This window comes from Hyperoodon ampullatus (assembly GCF_949752795.1).
Source record: "Hyperoodon ampullatus genome assembly, chromosome: 14".
NCBI lineage: Eukaryota > Metazoa > Chordata > Mammalia > Artiodactyla > Ziphiidae > Hyperoodon > Hyperoodon ampullatus.
Window position 1 is genome coordinate 87,610,940 of NC_136927.1, and position 18,012 is coordinate 87,628,951.

An 18,012-nucleotide genomic window follows, 5' to 3' on the forward strand; every position below is an offset into this window, starting at 1 on the left:
TCCCAGATGGCCCAGTCACCCACGCTGGATCACCAGTGCAGTCAATCGCTCTGAAGCCTGATGCTTGATTCACCAAAACCCAGAGGCTGAAGGCACAGGCACAGTGCTCCCGATTCCTTAACCCTGCCTAAGTCTAGCTCCAACTGTGCTCACATCTGTGCGACACAGGGAAATAAGCCAAATCACTGGGATTAGGCAGAGTCCTGGCAGCTGAGCACGGCATTCAGCTCCATCCTGACGCTGGGCACGGAGGCGGGCACGGAACCCACAGGTAGAGTTGGTGGAGCAGACAAACAGGTAGTAACTGGGAGGCTTTGAGTAAGAAAGATGTGGAGAAGATGGTTTCCTTTTGCCCAAATCGTCCAACCTGTCTTTCTGCATCGAGTCTGATTGCCAGGGACACATTCCAGGATCTGCCTAGAACGAAAGGAACCAGGTGTCTGTGGACCACAGCAGCTGGCCAAACACGGTTCAGGTGCAGTGGCCACCACAGAGGACCAAGACACAGCCCGGACCCCAGAACCTCCAGTGCAGCAGGGAAAATAATCAGGCACAGCTGACTCCAGGCAGGGCCGAAGAGAGAGGAGAGGGCCACAAACCAGCCAAGGCAGTCGGTGGGGTGGGGGGTGGGGGTGGGGGGCGGTTCCTGGGGGAGGAGGCTCTCCAGATTGAAGAAGGCAGGGATGGGGTAGTGGATGAGCAGAGGGCGAACCTGGTGGAGGAGCTGGTACCACGACATGTCCCGGAACAGTAGGGAGATAAATGGTGAGGGCCAACTGTCTGTTAGCACTTCCTGTGTGACAGAGCCCGTGTTAAGTGGCTTTGGACCCTGCTTCATTCCCACCTCGCAGCAACCCCCTGAGGGGAGCCCCACCTGTGCGTCAGAGAGAGGAGAGGAGCACAGGCCCAGCTGGAATCACAATGTCCAGCCACATCGTGGCTCCCAGGACGGCTGGTGGCCCTGGGCCATTGTGGAGTCCTCTATGGGCCACGTCTCCCCACTTTGTGGGGACCGGCATCGCCAGCAGCGCCCTTCACGGATGGGAAGCCAAGACTCAGGCTCTGAGTCCCCGGGCTGTCCCAGGGGGTGAGGCTGGCCGGAGTGGCTCCAAATATTTGCTAAGAAGCCCGAGCGTGTGCCCGGGTCCCCAAGCAGAAACCAGCCCCATCAGCACCCCCGGGGAAGGCGCCGTCGTCGCTCCCATTGCACGGAGGAGGGCACTGCGGCCTGGAGAGGTTCAGCGCCTCGCCGGCTCACACAGAGCCGGAAGGGGACCCGGAAGCCTGACGGAGAGTCTACACTCAGCGGGAGACGAAGAGCGTTCCTCGCCTAGAGTACTGTCCCCGGGCACCGCGGTGGACGTGACCTGGTGGGGAGGGGGCGGGGAGAAGCCCGAGGTGGGCGGGGATGGGGCGGGGCGGAGCAGGCGGCCTTGATTGGGTGTTGCTTTGAGCTCGTCACGGGACTGCCCCCAGGCCGGCGCCCCGCTTGGCCCCGCCCTCGGACCAGACTCCGCCCAGGCCCAGGCCTCGCCCCTCCGCGGCCAGGGTTAACCCCCAGGGCTCAGCTGCCGACCACTCTAGAGGCCCGGGTCGGGGACGATGGGCCCGGACGCCCCTGCCCCGGTGCGCAGGAGCCCGTCTGCAGCGCTCAGGCCAGGGGCAATGGAAGTTCTTGGAGCCCACACTCGCAGGCATTGTAGGTTGCCTGTTGCTTTTCTTCTTATCTGCTTTACTGAGATGTAACTTGAAATTCCGCCATTTAAAGCGTACAGTTCAGCGGGGTTTACCCTGAGCTGTGCAGATATCGCCACAACCTAATTTAGGGCGTTTCCTTCCCTCTCCCCAAACGCACTCCCAGTGATCCGCACTCTGACAGCGCTGCGCCGCGGGACCGGGCCGCCAGGGGACGCCGCGACCCAGCCCTCAGCTACGCCTGCGCAGGCGCCGCGCGCGAGCCCGACAGCGAACCCACCGAGCGCGCGCCCGCCCCGTGGAGTGCGCCTGCGCGCAGCCCGTGGCCGCGCCAGCTCCCGCCGGGGGCTCGTCGCTGGGCGGCCGGGCCATGGGGGAGGCTGAGGTGGGCGGCGGCGGCGCAGCGGGCGACAAGGGGCCGGGGGAAGCGGCCACCAGCCCTGCCGAGGAGACGGTGGTGTGGAGCCCCGAGGTGGAGGTGTGCCTCTTCCACGCCATGCTGGGCCACAAGCCCGTCGGTGAGCGGAGCGCCGCGCCGAGGCCGCGCACCCGCGTGGGGGCGGGGCGGCGGGCAACGGCCGGGGGCGCGCGCGGGGTGGACGGGGCGGGGCCTCCTGTGCCTGCACCCCCGCCGACCCTGCCCCCACTCGCGCACCCCACCCCTGCCCTCTCCTGCACCCCGCAGCCCCCGCTCCTGCGCCCAGCCACCCCGGCCCCTCTTTACTCCTTCCCCGCTGACCCCTGCCCTTTCCTCTCCCCCCCCCACCCCTGCTCCTCTAACCCCCACCCCCTCCAACCGCTGCCCCTCTCGCCTCCTTGCCCCCCACCTCTCTTCTCCACCCTACCTGCTGGCCCGCCCCTCCCCACAAGCTGACCCCTTCCTTCTGCAGGTGTGAACCGGCACTTCCACATGATCTGTATCCGAGACAAGTTCAGCCAGAACATCGGACGGCAGGTCCCATCCAAGGTCATCTGGGACCACCTGAGCACCATGTATGACATGCAGGCACTGGTGAGCAGGACCCCACCCTCCCCAGTCATCCCAGGGCCGGAGCCCCTCCCTCCCCCAGACAGAGCTGGTGGCAGGGAGCCCACTCCATGCCTCCTCCCTGGGTCCTTGCCGGGCCCTGGCCTCAGGGACCTTGATGTCTGGGATGTCCCACAGGGGACCAGTTGTTGAACAAGGTAGCTCTGAGTAGTTTTACGAAAAACACAAGCCTAATGACGGTAGCTAGTTATTGCATGGAACCTACCTTAGGTGGGGGGTTGGGGGGTGGTCGGTTAAGATCTTGCCAGGAGATAACTAGGGAGCTGAAGCTCGTGGGAGGGGGCTCTTAGGCCATTGTCAGTCTTGTGGAAAGTCTCCGAGTGCTATAGGCAGGGAGGTGACCGGGTCTGAGTCATATTAAGATGAATATGGTGGTTTCTGTGAGAACCAGGCAGGCAGGGCCCCAGGCCTCATGGAACCCCCAGCTGGCCGTGTCTGAGGGGGCAAAGGTTAACTAGGTAACCAGGACGGCAGAAGAGACAGGTGGGCATTCCCGTCAGAGGAATGGCAGGCGTCAAGGCCCTGTGGCAGCAGGCGTTGGTGCGTCAGGGGACGCAGAGGAGGCCGGGGTGTCTGGAGGATGAGTGGGAGTGGGGATGTCAGGTGACCAGCAGGGTGGGAGACCATGCTGGGGTTAAGCAAGGCTCGGCCTCTCCTCGGGACTTGGGGCTGCCCCAGACCCCCAGCTGAGACCCGCTGCACATCTGTGAGGTGGAGAGCGAAGCCCGGGCCTTCTTGTGTCCATAAACCGCGCTGCCACTCGCTCCCTGTTGGTCTTGGGCAAGTCGTTTGCGCCTCGTCATCCTCGCATAGAAAGGGGAACTGCCAGCTGGGCCCTGGAACTGACCTCCTGGCCCACAGTCAGTACCCTGGAAACTCGAGGACAAGCCGCTAAACTAAAGCAGGCCCTGCAGAGGGGCTGTGCCCATGAGCTGGGGCCCCGCTCCCCAAGAATTCCTGTGTTCAGAGGCTTGACAGGGCTCCCATACTTGTCATGTTGGGGGTCACCTGACCCCCAGGAACTTCCTGCACCCCGACTCCAGGCTGGGGGCCAGGAGCTAGACACAGAGATGAGTGTGGCAGGGCCCCTGTCCTGGGGGGCCCTGGTGCGGTAGGAGAAACAGTTGGCTCTGAGGCACAGGCACTGGCTCCAAGGTCCTGTGGCTGTGACGCCCAGCACAGGGCCCACGTGACACTGGGGGGGGCCACCCAGGGGTCTCAGCCCAGGACAGGTGGCCCTTCCCCCCTCGCTTCCTTAGACCCCAGCACCGCTATGGAGCTGATGCCCCGGTCACCTGGGGCCTTGTAAATATGAGTCTGTGGACCGCACCCCACAAGGTGACCAGGAGCCCAGGAGCCCTCAGGGTTTGCGAAGCTCCCGGATGTTGGTCACCATTTACATGCTGACCACCTGGCTTGTCAGCACAGCTCCCAAGTTGGGGACTGGAGGCCCTGTCTCCTGAACCCCCTCCCAACCTAGAGAAGCTTCCCACCAGCTCACCTTTCTCTTCGTCCGGTGGTCCGTGTTTTTGGGGTCTCTGTTCCTCTGGCATGTGTGTGACCTCCCTCCATTTTGCTTTGCTTACCTGGTTTCCACGGGGGTGGCTCTCCCTGCCTCCCTGGCTCCTTCCCCCCCGGAGACGGGACCCAGGCACCATGGCCTTTCCTCACGGCTGTCGCGGGCTCTGAAGGTGCTCTCCTGGAGGGGGAGCCCACGCAGCCGGGCCAGGCCAGCATGACAGCACTGCCTGACTCTGCCCCCGGAGGCGTGCCAGCCGGCGGAGCTGCCCCGGCATCATCTCAGGTGACACTAAACCCTTATTCCCATCGTGATGCCTGCCTGTGGCTCGCACTGTAGTTTTGCCTGGTCTGGGTCTCTGTGACAAGCCAGCCCCTGCAGACTGCACAAGAGAAGGAAGAAAGGTCTCAGCCCTGCGCCTGCCCACTGCAGTCTCCAGGACGGTCACGTGTGTTCGCTGGTCGCTCCTGAGTTGTCTCTTACACATCTTTAGTCACATTTTCTTTTAAATGTGTCTTTTAAAATCACGTTTTCTTCTTTGTTTCTTAAAAAAAACCAAAATACCCTGTTTGCCATCAGCACGAGTCTGAGATTCTTCCATTCCCAAATCCAGAGAGGAACTTCGTCCTTCCGGAAGAAATCATTCAAGAAGTCCGAGAAGGTAAGACTCGGGTGAGAGCAGATTTGGGAACTAGGAAAGGCCGAGGGGGGTGGTGTCAGGGTGAAGGTCATGAGCCTCGGGGAGTGAGCGTCACTGGCAGGGTGATGCTGGGCCCTTTTGGAGGGGGAGGTCTGGGGGCCCCCGGGACGGGGGGAGGACTTCCTGAAGGACATACACGCCTCCCGAGTCAGGAGGAGCCCCTGGCCTGAGCCGCTGCAGGTCGGGTGGGGCTGCGGCGCCCACCGCCCCGGGCTCTAGGTCACCGTCGGCCATCTCCCCCCAGGAAAAGTGGTCATTGAGGAGGATACGAACGAGGAAATGAAGGAAGACGTGGACCCCCATAGCGTGGCCGATGATGGTAAGTGTGGAGCTCGCCCGCCCCTCCCGGGGCCCCAGGGGCACAGCCCCCCAGCCTGGCCAGGCCTCCCCGTCGCGGGCAGCCAGGGCCTGGCGTCTGGCTCAGCAGCTGAGAAGGCCGCTTCCGTCTGCTCAGGCAGAGCCTCCCACGCTGGGAGATCACGCACGGGGCCAGCACGGGGCAGGGAGCGGGGCACGGGGCACGGGGCAGCCTGGCCCCGGGCCTGGTCAGTGGTCATGGGGTGCAGGAGGGTGTCCGACTGAAGTGGAACGGGTGGCGGCCGTCTCAGTGCAGGGCGAACCCCAAGGAGCAAAGACGGGCACGGCTGGGCCTCGCTCCCCCAAGGGGCAGGCCACATGGGCACCCCCAGTTCGGGAGGAGCCTTTTGGGGTCAATGTCATGTATGTAGGTGTAGATTTCTTAAACTGAACAGGAAGATGAAATAAAATTTTGGATATTCTGTTTTCAGCCAAATGATTTTGTCTCCCAGTTTTTTCATCTTCAGGAAGCTTGGGGAAAGCAACAGAAAAGTCCAGCAAAGACAAAGACAAGAGCAACTCAGACTTGGGGTCCAAAGAGGGGCCGGACAAGCGGAAGCGCAGCCGGGTCACCGACAAAGTCCTGACCGCCAACAGCAACCCCTCCAGCCCCAGTGCGGCCAAGCGGCGCCGGACGTAGACGCTCACAGCAGGTGGGCACCATGGTCACCAGGCAGTCGGCGGGTCAAATGCCACTGGGCCTGCTGCCTTGCCCTCAGTTGCCAGAGGCTCCCGCGGTGCCACTCAGATCGCCTGGGCTCAGATGGCCCCTGATGACCAGAACGGGACCCATTCAGATGCTGAGACCCGAGAGGTGTGAGCCCAGGCCACGTCCACTGCGGACACTTGTGGCTTCGTGACGACGGCTGAGCTGCGCCTGTGGCTAAGCGTTGGCACGGGCCTGTGAACCAGGCTGCGTGGGCAGAGAGCGGGGCACAGCCAGCAATAACACACCGACCCCCTCTGTGCTCTGAGGAGCCGCGGTCTTCCCGTTTGTCCATCTGTCCATCTGTCTACCGCTCTCAACTGACTGCGGCCTCAGGAGAGCGTCAGGCCGTAGGCGCCGGCCCCTCCACCACCCGAGAGACTGAGAACTGGGTATTTTGCCTCATTCACTTGTACTGTAACGATGTATATAATTTGGTTGGTATTTCACTATTTAATTTTTAAGAAGCCTATTTTACTAGTGTTTTATATGAAAAAAAAAATACTGCAGAAGTTAAACCTGTGTTGTATTTTTTCTGAGATGTTTTGTTTTAAGGTAACAGACTACTGAGATACTTTTTGCTCAGTTTTTATATGCCGATACAGAGAATTTGTAGCGGTTATTTTTGTATTCTCAAGTAACTCGCAAACAGACCAAATGAGCATGTGGAGGGAGGCAGGACGTGGGGCTGACCCGCCGCAGCCTGGGCCCCGGGCTGACCGAGGTACACTTGTGTTTGACTGAGGGACATTAAAACACAAAAAAGCAACCTGGAGTTGTGTGATTTTGATACCAAAGTAAGTTAACTTCTCCTACAATAGGAAGTTGTATTTTTTCAATTATAACTGCAGCTAACTTTGAGGTACTGGATCACTTGATACAATGAATATACAACGTAGTAACAACAGGTTCCAGAGTGGCTACTTTGTTGCATGTAAGCAACCCTTCAAATGCAAAATGTCAAGAGAGCAAACCAGCTGGAGCTGGTGCCTCCTTCCCAAGAACGAACGAACTTGAAGGTGAGAACTCCGGCTGAGCTTGTCGAGAGGCACAGCAGGGCCTCCCGAGTGACGGCGGAGGCGCTCGCCCTCATCTTGACCAACCACGAGGACATTGAATGCCACCCACCCCCCAGCATCAGGAGCAGGAGGTCAGAACAGGCTGAGCCCACGAGGCCAGGCCAGGAGCTCCACGGGCTGAGGTCACCTGGCGCGGGGTCGGGGGCCGGCACCTGCTTCCCCGGCAGGGCCGATGTTGTCCGGCAGTGTCTTGTGTCAGGTTGAGTGTCTTGGGTCGGGTCTGCCGACCCTGAGCAGCCCTGGCCTTCCAGCCCGACTGCCCTGTGTGGGCAGCTGGGGCAGAAGCTTGCACCCCACGGTCAGACCTGCTGCATGGGGGGCCCCCGTGGGGTAAGTCCCCAGCAGAAGATCACAGCCTCGGCCGTAACCTCCTGCCACGGGGAGGGGAATCTAGACGGAGCCCAGGTGCAGTTGGGTGTGACTGGCACTTGTAAAGCGGAAGCTGGGCAGCATCTGAGAACAAGCCTTGTGTGTGGCAGCAGGCAGCCGTGGGAAGGCTGTGCTCTGAGCGCCGCAGGCTGGGGCCACGGCCCTGTCTCCGCTGCATGCTTGTCTGTTCTCCGGGGCAGAGGGGGGAGCCTGCCCACCCATGTGCTCTCAGAGCTGCCCGACCCTGGAGGGCACCCCAGCACCCATCAGTGCCTCCATCAGAGGCTGGAAGTCACAGCCAGGGTCTCTGAGGCCAGCTGCAAGTCAGCTAAGGAGAAGGCCAGGCCTGTGGCCGCAGCCTGCGGTGGGCCAGCCCCACCCGACGCCTGGCGGCTCTTCTATCACCTGCTCCTCGGGACACCTGCCCAGGCCATCGGTGGCAGACGATTTGCAGAAACGCCCAGAGCTCCATACCTTTGGCTGAGTCACCACTGTCCTTTTAGAAAGTCGTCCAGGCAAGACGGTACCCAGAGAGGTAACAGGTTGGTGAGCCTTCAAGGAATTGGCACCAGCACCAAAAAAGGTCTTTAGCTGTACCCACGGCCAAGATTGGCAGGTTCTGTTCAGCTCTGGGTCGTCCCCAGCTGCACAGCTTGAGGACTGTCACATCCCCTGAGGCCTCGTAGCTGACTTGTAGGGCTGGGCGAGGTCAGCATCCCCGGGGGCTGGGCTGGGCCTCAGTCTGTGTTGAACAGCCCCAAGGGTGATCCCCGGTCATTCCTGCCTCCAGGTGTTTGGGTCTTTGCCCGGTGCCCCCTTGTAAGAGCAGGCAGCCCCTGTGCTTTCTTATAACCATTATAACACAGCAAAGGGGACAGGAGGGCAGGCCCACGAGGACACTGCACTGTGGGACTCTCTACTGGAGAGAGACTTTCCCGCTGGCCTTGAAGAAGCACACTGCCCAGTTGTGAACTTTTGGAGGGGACACAGGGATCTCTGCCCTACTGCCCTACAGGAAGATGGGTTCTACCAACCAGCTGAGGGGGCTTGAAAGCAGTTCAGTCCCCAAAGGAAATCTGGTGAGACTGCTGCCCCAGTCGACACCTGGAGGGCATGCTGGGGGGACACCTGGGGGACAACTTCCAGGGGGTGTCCTCCTTGCGGGGGGACATCCTCCACACATTTGTACAGGGTGGGGGACATCTGCTGTGGACAACCTCCAGGGGGGCCACCCTTCGGGGGACATCCTGCCTCAGGTCATCCTGAGGGGGCACGATGGTGGAGAGAGGTATCCTCCAGGGGGAATGTTCTGGAGGGGAAGGGACATTCTGGGGGGTGCTCTGGGGTACAGGGACCCTCTGGAAACATCCTCAGAGGAGAGGGCATCTTGGGCTACATTCTTCTGAGGAGGACATGGGGGCGGGGCTTCTTCCAGGGGATGGTTCTGGACTTCTAGGAGGTAAGCATCCTCCAAGAAAAAGATCTCCAGGGTGGGGATCTCAGGGTGTAGGGAAACATTCCCGGACAGTGGAAAAGAGACTTTTCAGGTTGGTGGGTTGGGGAGGCAAGCATCCTCCAGGGAAACATCTGTGGGGGGGACATCTTCCCAGGGGAAAGGGATATTCTGGGAGGATCCTCCAGGGGGCCTCTCCAGGGAGAAATCACCAAGGTGGGCATGGGTGGGGGGCAACCTCACGGGGGAAGGGGGCGAGCATCCTCCGGAGGAGCTTTCTCGGGGTGATGGGCCTCCTCCAGGGAGACATCCTTCAGGGGGCCTCCTGGGGCTGGGCCTCCTCCGGGCGGGGCGGACGGAGTCGGCAGCCCCCGGGCCCGCCCCCGGCACGCCCCCGGCACGCCCCCGGCACGCCCCCGCGCTTCCTCCCTCTATCACTTTCGCTTCCGCCGGAGCGGGTCCCGCCGCCGCCGGAGTATGGAGGACCCGGACTGCGACTCGACCTGGGAGGAGGACGAGGAGGAGGACGGCGAGGGCCCGAGGGCCGGGGCCGACGAGGATGGCGAGGCCGGCGCTCCGGGGGACGTGGAGGCCGAGGCGGACGCGCGGCCCAGCGCGTTCCAGGTGCCGCCCCCGCGCGCTGGGGACCCGGCGCCCCTGGGGAGGCCGCGTTGGAAGAGGGGACAAGGCCCGGCTCCTGGAAAATCGTTCCCCCCCGACCCCGGGGCCGAGTGTGGAGGCCCCTCCCGGAGACCCGGCTTGGGGCCCGGCTCCCCATCTCCAGCGGTCGCCCTCTTCCCGGCCCTGTCCTCCTCCTCCCCCATCGTGATCCCCAGGACACCCTGAGATCCGCCCGACCCCGACCCCGCCCCCGCACCAGGGCACCTTGCAGGGAATCCAGGGCCACCGTCAGACCCGTGTCCCCAGGACCAGATCTGCGTGAGGACACCTCCTCAAGGGGGTGGCCCCGCACATCCTGGACTCCTTTCTGTCCTACCCCAGCCTCAGGCCCTGGCTCTGTCCTCTAAAGAGGCCCCAGCTCTCTCAGTGCTGGCCACCTCCACTGCTCCCGTCGGCCTCCTGGAGCTCCCTCCTCCACCCTGGCGCCCCTCCGGGGGCACCTCACCCTGCCCCACTGTCCAGGACTCCAGCTTCCCTCAGGCCCCAGAGCCCCCAGCCTGCCCCACCCCCACTGATCCTCGCTGGGCGCAGCACCCACCCACTCTGGCTGGGGCTGACCTCACGTCGTCTTGGAGGTGGCCTTGGAGGCTACATGTGTGTGGCGTGCCTGCGCCAGGGTGGCCGGCGGTGCCCACCGGTTACTTGTCATAACCATGGTTACTCATCATTACCAGCGGTTACTTGCTAGCACTCACCGGGTGTCACATTCCCGGAGTGGGTGCAGCTGGGGTTCCGGGTAAGAGGGAAGGACCCAAGTGGTAGCTGTCACCATGTGTCCCCCTCACTTTGGGATGAGGGCGTCCTGGCACCCTGTCTAGGGAGTCTTGAATTCCAGCCTGTGTGGTGTCGGGGATGGATTCTCCCTGTAGCAGATGAGAGCTCTGGTTTTCAGGTTTTTCTCTGTGTCTTGGGGTGGTCAGTCAGCAAGAGGGACCCCAAGGGGCTCCTGGGCCTGGATGGAAGGCCGGCGGCCTCGGCACTTCTCTAGTGTTTCAGGGAGGTAGGCTGGGCAGTGGTCAGGGTCACAGGTCACAGGAGTCACAGGGCAGGAATCTGGCTCTTTCCCCAGGCAGATGCCCACTGAGCATGGCGCAGCGTAGGTGAGAGGACGCTGTCACCACCATAGCTCCATGGGCAGACAAATGGAAACTGATGGAGGGGCGGGGCCAGCTTCTGCTGAGTTTCAGTTTCATCCGCTATCCATTGGCCAAACTGGCATCTGGCTAAGAAGCGCACCATGGGAAGCATCTGGGGCCCCTCCTGGCAAGGCCACTGCCTTTAGGGACACAGCCCTTAGGTGACAACTTGGAGCACAGTGCAAGGAGGAAGTGCTGAGAAAGGCAGGGTTCCCAGGGCGAGGTCCTGGGGTGTGATCCAAGCAGGGTAGCCAGCAAACATGGGAGGAGGAAGTGAAGCTAGAGTTAGGGGGGCTCCACCCCAAGAATGCACATTGGCCTGGGGTTCCTGAGGGCTGGAGCGAGCAGCAGGGCGCCAGCCTCACTCCAGCTACTCCGACCCCCTCTGATTTTGCTGACAGCTAGCCCAGGTCCTTGCTGCCGTCACCAGGATGGGGGCTCCGTGGGGTGGGTCCTGCTTGCTGGCTGCCTTGAGGACTGGGGAGGGTCTCCTTGGGGGGGGGGGTCTCATCCAGTCTCCTCTCTTCCCAGCTCAAGGTGACAGGGTCCCGAAACTGGCGAGCAGCGCGGGACACACGCAGGTACCGGCACCACTACCCGGTAGGTAACTGCCTGCAGCGCCCTTGCCCCCTGCAGCCCACCCGGGACCAAATCCTCCTCCCGGAGAAGGCCAGCTGGACAATGTCCCATGTCCTGCCGGACACCCCAGCTGGGCCTGCTGCTCCTTCCCCTAATCATGGGGTGACAGCACGGCGCCCTAACTCCCATCTCAATGCCCTTACCTTTAAAACACGTGACGGCGCCAGCTGGCAGCTCATCCACAGGAGGCCCGGCACCGCTAGCCCATCTCACAGCCTCCTTTCCCTCAGCCCCGGCTCTCTGCACCCAAGAGTCTCAGGCAATCCCTGGGCTGTCTTTGGGGTGCGGATGAAGGGGACCTCCCAGCCCTGCCCCACGTTGGTGAGGGGAAGGTCGTTGCTGGTGGTCAGAGGTGGCTGCTGTCCCCCAAGTGTGGAGGCTCGTCCTCACCTTCAGGGTGGAGGGCCCAGGCTTGGCACTCGGGGTCTTCACCAGCCTCCAGGATGTCTGGGGGTTCACGGGCCAAGAGCAGACACCCGCCCCCTCCCCCCCATCCCAGGAACGCTTTAGTGTGAGGGGCCCTTGGAGGCAGCCTGTTTTGGCGATGTCCTGACCGGCACCTGTCTCTCGCTCCTCAGGATTTGGCGGAAGGAGATGGCGATGGTGACAAGCCCAACCTGCGTTTCTACAAAAACGAGATTCGGTTCCTGCCTAATGGTGTGTACCTGCTCGGCTGCTGGCAGCTCCGGCCTCGGGGGGCTCCCTTCTCCCCTCTGCCTGTCTGGTCTGCTGGGACCTGCTTTGGACACGTGGCTTTCAGATAGCCCCATGGGGCCCCCTGGAAGCTGCTGAGGGGCTGCCAGGTCCCCAACCCTTGGCCTGGATCCACTGGCCGACACACTTCGAAGGGCCAGGCAAGGAGTGCTGGTGTCTTTGCAGGCCGCACCGTCTCTGTCCGACCACCCGACTCTCCCTCTATAGTGGGAAAGCAGCATGTGTAAACACAGGAAAGAACAGTCTTTACGTTTTTAAATGGTTGGGGAAGATTTAAGATATAATAACATTTTGTGACATGTGAAAATCATATGAGATTCAGATTTCAGTGTCCATAGGGAGGCTTCCTTGGAACCCACCCACGCTTTCGCACTTACGCGTTGTCTGTGGCTGCTTTCCTGCCACGGCACAGGCCGGTGGCCGCACAGCCTCAACTGTTACCCTCCTGGCCCTTTGCAGAAACGGGCTGCCCTGCGAGAGGCCAGGCTGCAGGGTGGGGCTTGGCTGCAGGTTCTCTTTGAGGGCAGAATTCTGGCCGGCAGCCTGTGCTTTGTGGGGTGTGGTGAGGCCCCCTGCTGCAAAGACAGGTGCGCGTCTGGGAGCGCTTGTCGCTCCCGGATGGGGCCTGCCCACTCAGGTCTGCCCTCCATCAGCAATAAGGGTCCGCTTTCCAGGTGGCAGAGTGGCAGTCGGCCAAAGTGGGGTTAAAATCACACGAGATGTGCACAGCCTGAAGCTGCCAGGCCCCGAGGTCCTCACGAAAGGAGCAGAGGGCAGTGGGGGAAGGGGCTTTCGGGAGCCCTGGCTGACTTGTCCCCGTGGGGCTCCCAGGCTGTTTCATTGAGGACATTCTTCAGAACTGGAAGGAAGAGTACGACCTCCTGGAGGACAATCACTCCTACATCCAGTGGTGAGTGGGCGGGGCGGGGCCGAGGTTGTGGGGCGGGGCTCCAGAGGAGAGGCTTGAGGCCCCCCACCCAGGCTGGAGCCTGGCTCCGCCTCTCCCAGGCACAGCGCTTACTGAGCAGGTGCACTGACTGCCCTCAGTGCCCAGTGCCCGGCACTGAGGGCGGGGCCAGCTAAGGGGAGACCCGGTCCTGCAGTCTGGGTTCTTCTGGGTTCTCCAGCTGTAAGCAGCCTCTGCCACTGGGAACTGACACCGGTCTTGGGGGACAGGAAGAGCAGCAAACCAGCTGGCTGGAGGCCCCATGAGCCTGTGCCGAGCCTGTCCGCAGAGCCCCTCTGCCGCGGGGGCGGGTTCTAACGGTGCCTTGAGGTGCCCCCGGATGCTGCCCCACAAACGCAGTGTCCTTTAAGGACAGCTTGCAGGGGGCCAACCCGGGGCACAGGGTTTCCCGGGGAATAATCCCACAGCATTAATGATGGAAGGAACAGAAGAATGTGAAAATGAAAAGGAATGGAGGGCTTCCCGGGGGGCGGCTGGCAGGTGCCCTTGCTGCTGAGTGGGCGGGCTGGGACTTCTGCAGGTGGGTCTGTCCTGGGCCCTCATCCTGGGCACTCTCCCTGGAGCTCTCCCACCCTTGCCCCTTGGTTTTACTGACTGGTGAGAACCTGTGCCACGTGTGGTCCAGCCAGCCCCCGGAGGCAAGCGGAGACCCGCCCCGGGCTACCCAGCCAACACGTGCCAAGTGGCTGGTGGCCCGCGTCTGCCACTGACGGGGCCTGTGCCATCTCTTCCTTCACAGGCTGTTTCCCCTGCGGGAGCCAGGAGTAAACTGTCACGCCAAGCCCCTCACGCTCCAAGAGGTCGAGGTGAGCTCTAAAGGCCAGGGGAGGGGCCTGGCTGGCCACAGGGGTTCACGTGCCCCTTCAGGAGCTGCTGGGGGTACAGGAGCTAGAGGAGCCCCTCCCCCCCAGCCGTGTAATTCTCTTCCCTCCCAAGTGGTCCTCGCCTCTGCCCCCAGTGCTCCTTGCAGGCTTCCAGAGAAATCCAACGGTGAGGATTGCTCACATCCAGGGGTCCAGGGCAGGGGCCACGAGCAGGGTCAGAGTGACCGGGCTCTGCCTTGGTCAGCCCTGGTTTGGGCTGGATTGGGGATGCCCTGGATGGTCGGGAGGGGGCTCCAGGAGCCAAGGAGCCCGCGAGAGAGGCCAAGCAGGTGCACCGAGGAGACAGGGTGGGTGCTTGCTGCCCCGTGTCCAGCCCTGGAGCCCCTTAGGTCCCCTTTCAGGTCAGGGAGTTCCTCTTGGGGCTACAGCAGCGCCTCAGGCCTCAGAGAGACCTTGCGGCAGCTCAGAGTGAAGAGAGCATCCCTGGGCTTCTGCACCCTGGCACTTCACCCTAAGGGTCTGAGCCGAAGCCCCGGGATGAATCGGGGACCGAGGGCGGCGTGCAGCCCCACAACTGCATTGGCACCACCCTGAGCTCCCTGCTGCTCTCGGGGGGGGCGTTTTCCAGGCGTTTAAAAGCTCCACGGAGGTCAGGAAGCGGTTGGTCCAGGCCTACGAGCTCATGCTGGGCTTCTTCGGCATCCAGCTCAAGGACCGAGACACGGGCCGGGTGTGCCGAGCGCAGAACTACCAGAAGCGCTTCCAGAACCTCAACTGGTGAGGATGCCTCTCACCCCGGGCCCAGCAGCTCGGGGGTCCGCACGGCCGGTCTCAGGTTGGGGAGGAGCCCCTCTGGGGAGGACGCCTGCGGGGCCGGTGCCTGAGGCTCTGGGCACCCTCCTTGCTTGCAGAGCGGGGGTGGACCCCACCTGACAGGAGTGTGAGAACTAAAGAAAGCCACGCGAGTCCACAAGCTTCTTGGCTGTGCCCTCCTGCCCACGTGGGCATGGGTCAGGTTGTCAGGGGGGCTCCATCACCTTCACAGCGTCCCTGAGCCTTGCACCCGCTGGGAGTGGCAAGCACACTCCCCTCTCCTGCCTTGGGAAACGCTGGGCTTGGGGGAGGCACAGAGCATGACTCTGCTGATGGTACAACCACCCTTGCCCATGGGTAGCTGAGGCCCCCGCCTCTGGAGGGTCCCCACCTGGTCCTCTTCCAGCTGAGGTGGGAGTGGGTGTTCCATGGGACCAAGGGGACAGTCACCCTTCTAGAGGATGCATCACAATCCCTCACCTACATGATCCAGGCTCACAGGCCGTCTTCTCAGGGACTGGGGCCCTGCAGGGCGAGCAGGTGGGGACAGGGACTGGCCTGTGAGCCGGAGTGTCTCTGCTGGTGGACATCAGGCTCTGGGGGTGGGGGTGGGGGAAGGGTGGGCTTTGGCTGAGCACCGCCCAGCCCCGTGTAGCCCTGCCAGCGCCCGTTGTCCCCTCCAGGCACAGCCACAACAACCTCCGCATCACCCGCATCCTCAAGTCTCTGGGGGAGCTGGGCCTGGAGCACTACCAGGCCCCCCTGGCCCGCTTCTTCCTGGAGGAGACGCTGGTGCGCCGGCAGCTACCGGGCGTCCGGCAGAGCGCCCTGGATTACTTTGTGTTCACTGTGCGGTGCCGGCACCAGCGCCGTGAGCTGCTCTACTTTGCCTGGGAGCACTTCCGGCCCCGCTACAGGTTCGTCTGGGGGCCCCACGACAAGCTGCAGAAGTTCAGGCCGTGCTCTCCTCCCTGCTCGCCCCGGCCAGCCCACCCAAGGCAGGCCAACGGGGAGGAGAGCCCTGGGGACCCCCTCCTTGAGGCCGGAGCCCAGGGGCAGACCTGCGGGCCAGGGAGGGATGAGGAGGGGGACCCAGTGGCCAAGGGTCCCCAGCCTCCCGGCACAGAGCCCCAGGAAGCTGGAGCCTTGGAGAAGGACCAGGGGGATGAGGCCGGCGAAGAGCAGGGGCCAGAGTCTCCAAACCCCAAGGAGAGCAAGAAGAGGAAGTTGGAGGCGAACCTGCGGGAACGGGCCCCAGAGGAGCCGGCCCCACGGGAGCCGGGCCCGGGCGCCTCGGAGGTGGAGAAGATCGCCCTGAACTTGGAGGGCTGTGCCCTCAGCCAGGGCAGCCTCGGGGCGGAGACCCAGGAAGTGGGCAGCCAAGCCCCGGAAGAGGCCGAGCAGCCCTGCCCCCAGCCCCTGGACACCAAGGTGGCTGATGAGGTGAGGAAGCGAAGGAAGACGGACCAGGGTGCCAGGGATGGCACTGGGGTGGCAGCAGATGATGGCACCGTGACGCTGGCCACCACCCAGCCCCCTGCCCCTTCAGGGTGCCCAGTGGCTGAAGAGGGTGAACATGGGGTCAAAGCAGAAGCGGATGGCCAGGCAGGGCCGGAGCAGGGTGCCCCCGGGAGCCCAGCCACTGCAGGACCCGAGGTGGAGGAGAGAGCAGAGCCCACGGAGGCAGGACCCTCTGTCCAGCCCGGAGAGCCTTAGGCAAGGGGAGGCCCGGGGCCCTGCCCCGCCCTGTCGCAGGCCTGGGAGCCAGGTCGCCAGCTCTTCTCCGCGCCCAGCTCTGCGGGCCTCTCCCCGCTGGTCCCTGCAGCCACTACTGCAGCTGCTGGAAGGGCAGGTCCCGCCCTGGGGGAGGCCGAGGCTTCAGCGTCCTTCTCACCTCGACCTCACTTGCCGCCTCTCGGCCTTTGTAACCTGGCTCCTCGTGGGCTGGGGGGTGGGAGGGGGCTCATTGTCTTAGTCTGGTGCAGAGGCCTTTTCTGAATAAACTCATTTGACTTTGAGTGTTTGGGTGTGGACGGTGGCCCTGTGGGTGGCCGGGGCAGGGGAGGGGCTGGTTTCACGAGTGATGCTGGCTGGACACCCTCTGGGTGCACGTGGCCTGGCTGTGGCACCACTTTGCCCCTGGGAGTGCCTGGGGTGCAGCAGTGGTGCAGGCCTCCTGGGCACCCTGACCCCACAGCCTCCCAGAGCCGCTGGGGCTGGGCAGCTGCTCCCTCGGCTGGTCCCTTTGTCACCAGTGTTCAGTGCGCCCTGATGTGGGGCTCCGTGATGTGCCTCGGGGAGCAGGCTCAGTGGTGCGCTCTGTGCCTCTGTCCCCTTTGTCCCCTCCCTGGTGGCCACAGCCGCCCCTCACCCCATCGGTCCTCCACACAGGGACCCCCTGGGCCCTCGGACCCGGCGTGGGAACGGAGCGCCTCCCTCCCTCAGCAGCCCCCACCCCGCAGGGCATGCAGCCCCGCAGCCTGGCTTTGTCCCCTGTGCCAGGACTGCTCCCTTCCTTTGTACATCAGCACCAAGGATGCGGAGACTCGGAAGTGATGGAGGTCACACCTGGCGGGGGAGGGGGAGGGAGTTAGGGGCCGGGACCTGGGTCCCCTTTTCATGCTCTCCCCACAGCTCCTGTCCTGTGGGGAGGGTGGGTGTGGGACATAGTGTCATCAGGTCCTCGTCCAGACCATCATGGGGCTCGGGTTCAGATGGAGAAGCTTGGAGCGTGAGGTGAGAAGTGGACCCCATTGGAGCAACCCCTGGGGGCCAGATGTCTGTGCCCAGCAGTGGGGCCTGGGGACGGGAGGGCAGGCAGCTCGGGCCCGCCTGACCCGCAAGCCTCGGGGAGAGTGATGGCCCCAAACAGGTGGGCAGCGACACCGGACTGACAGGTGGATGTGAGGCCAGCCTTGTGGCCTCTCCCCCGGCCACTGTGGCTCTCTGGGTTCGGGGCAGGGGCTGCTCTCCATGGGGAGGGTATTTCCTGGCAGCAGGTGGGAGGGTCTGCACAGAGCTGGGAGTGGGTTTGTAAGGCAGGGGGAGTGGGATTCCAGGCATGAGGTCGCTCCCCTGACTTCGCAGCCAGGCTTCCTCTGAGTCTGGCCCAGCAGGAGCCCTCTGGCGCTGCGTCAGGCAGGCGAGCGCAGGAAGGAAAGGGCTCCGGGCGGGAGGTGCCTTGGAGGTAGGGGCGGGGTGAAGCCGCTTGCCCTACACCCAGCCCCGCACTGCATCTCTGAGGATGTCCTAAGATGACTCTGACTTGGCTGGAAGGCTGGAACTTCGGAGGTTCTCTTGGCCCTTCCTGAT

General features: G+C 63.2%; 2 protein-coding genes across 3 annotated transcripts; both read left to right on the forward strand.

Annotated features, from left to right (window-relative positions):
- Positions 1 to 2,065: 2,065 nt before the first annotated feature.
- Positions 2,066 to 6,786, forward strand: MRGBP (MRG domain binding protein; the record flags this gene model as incomplete). 2 transcript variants are annotated; one of them, XM_079718594.1, is made up of 5 exons in its annotated part: positions 2,066 to 2,213; positions 2,586 to 2,707; positions 4,842 to 4,923; positions 5,207 to 5,281; positions 5,772 to 6,786. In XM_079718594.1, 5 exons carry the CDS (start codon positions 2,066 to 2,068, stop codon positions 5,957 to 5,959), a joined length of 615 nt encoding a protein of 204 aa, XP_079574720.1. In that variant the 3' UTR covers positions 5,960 to 6,786. The 2 variants fall into 2 exon arrangements, with proteins under 2 accessions (XP_079574720.1, XP_079574721.1); XM_079718595.1 differs by lacking the exons at positions 2,586 to 2,707; positions 4,842 to 4,923.
- A 2,617-nt stretch (positions 6,787 to 9,403) lies between these two features.
- On the forward strand, positions 9,404 to 16,616 carry OGFR (opioid growth factor receptor; the record flags this gene model as incomplete). The annotated part of the gene is made up of 7 exons (XM_079719120.1): positions 9,404 to 9,751; positions 11,275 to 11,343; positions 11,961 to 12,039; positions 12,928 to 13,006; positions 13,803 to 13,869; positions 14,516 to 14,664; positions 15,384 to 16,616. The coding sequence occupies 7 exons, from the start codon at positions 9,404 to 9,406 to the stop codon at positions 16,414 to 16,416; spliced, it is 1,824 nt and encodes a 607-aa protein (XP_079575246.1). The 3' UTR covers positions 16,417 to 16,616.
- Between the last annotated feature and the right edge of the window lie 1,396 nt (positions 16,617 to 18,012).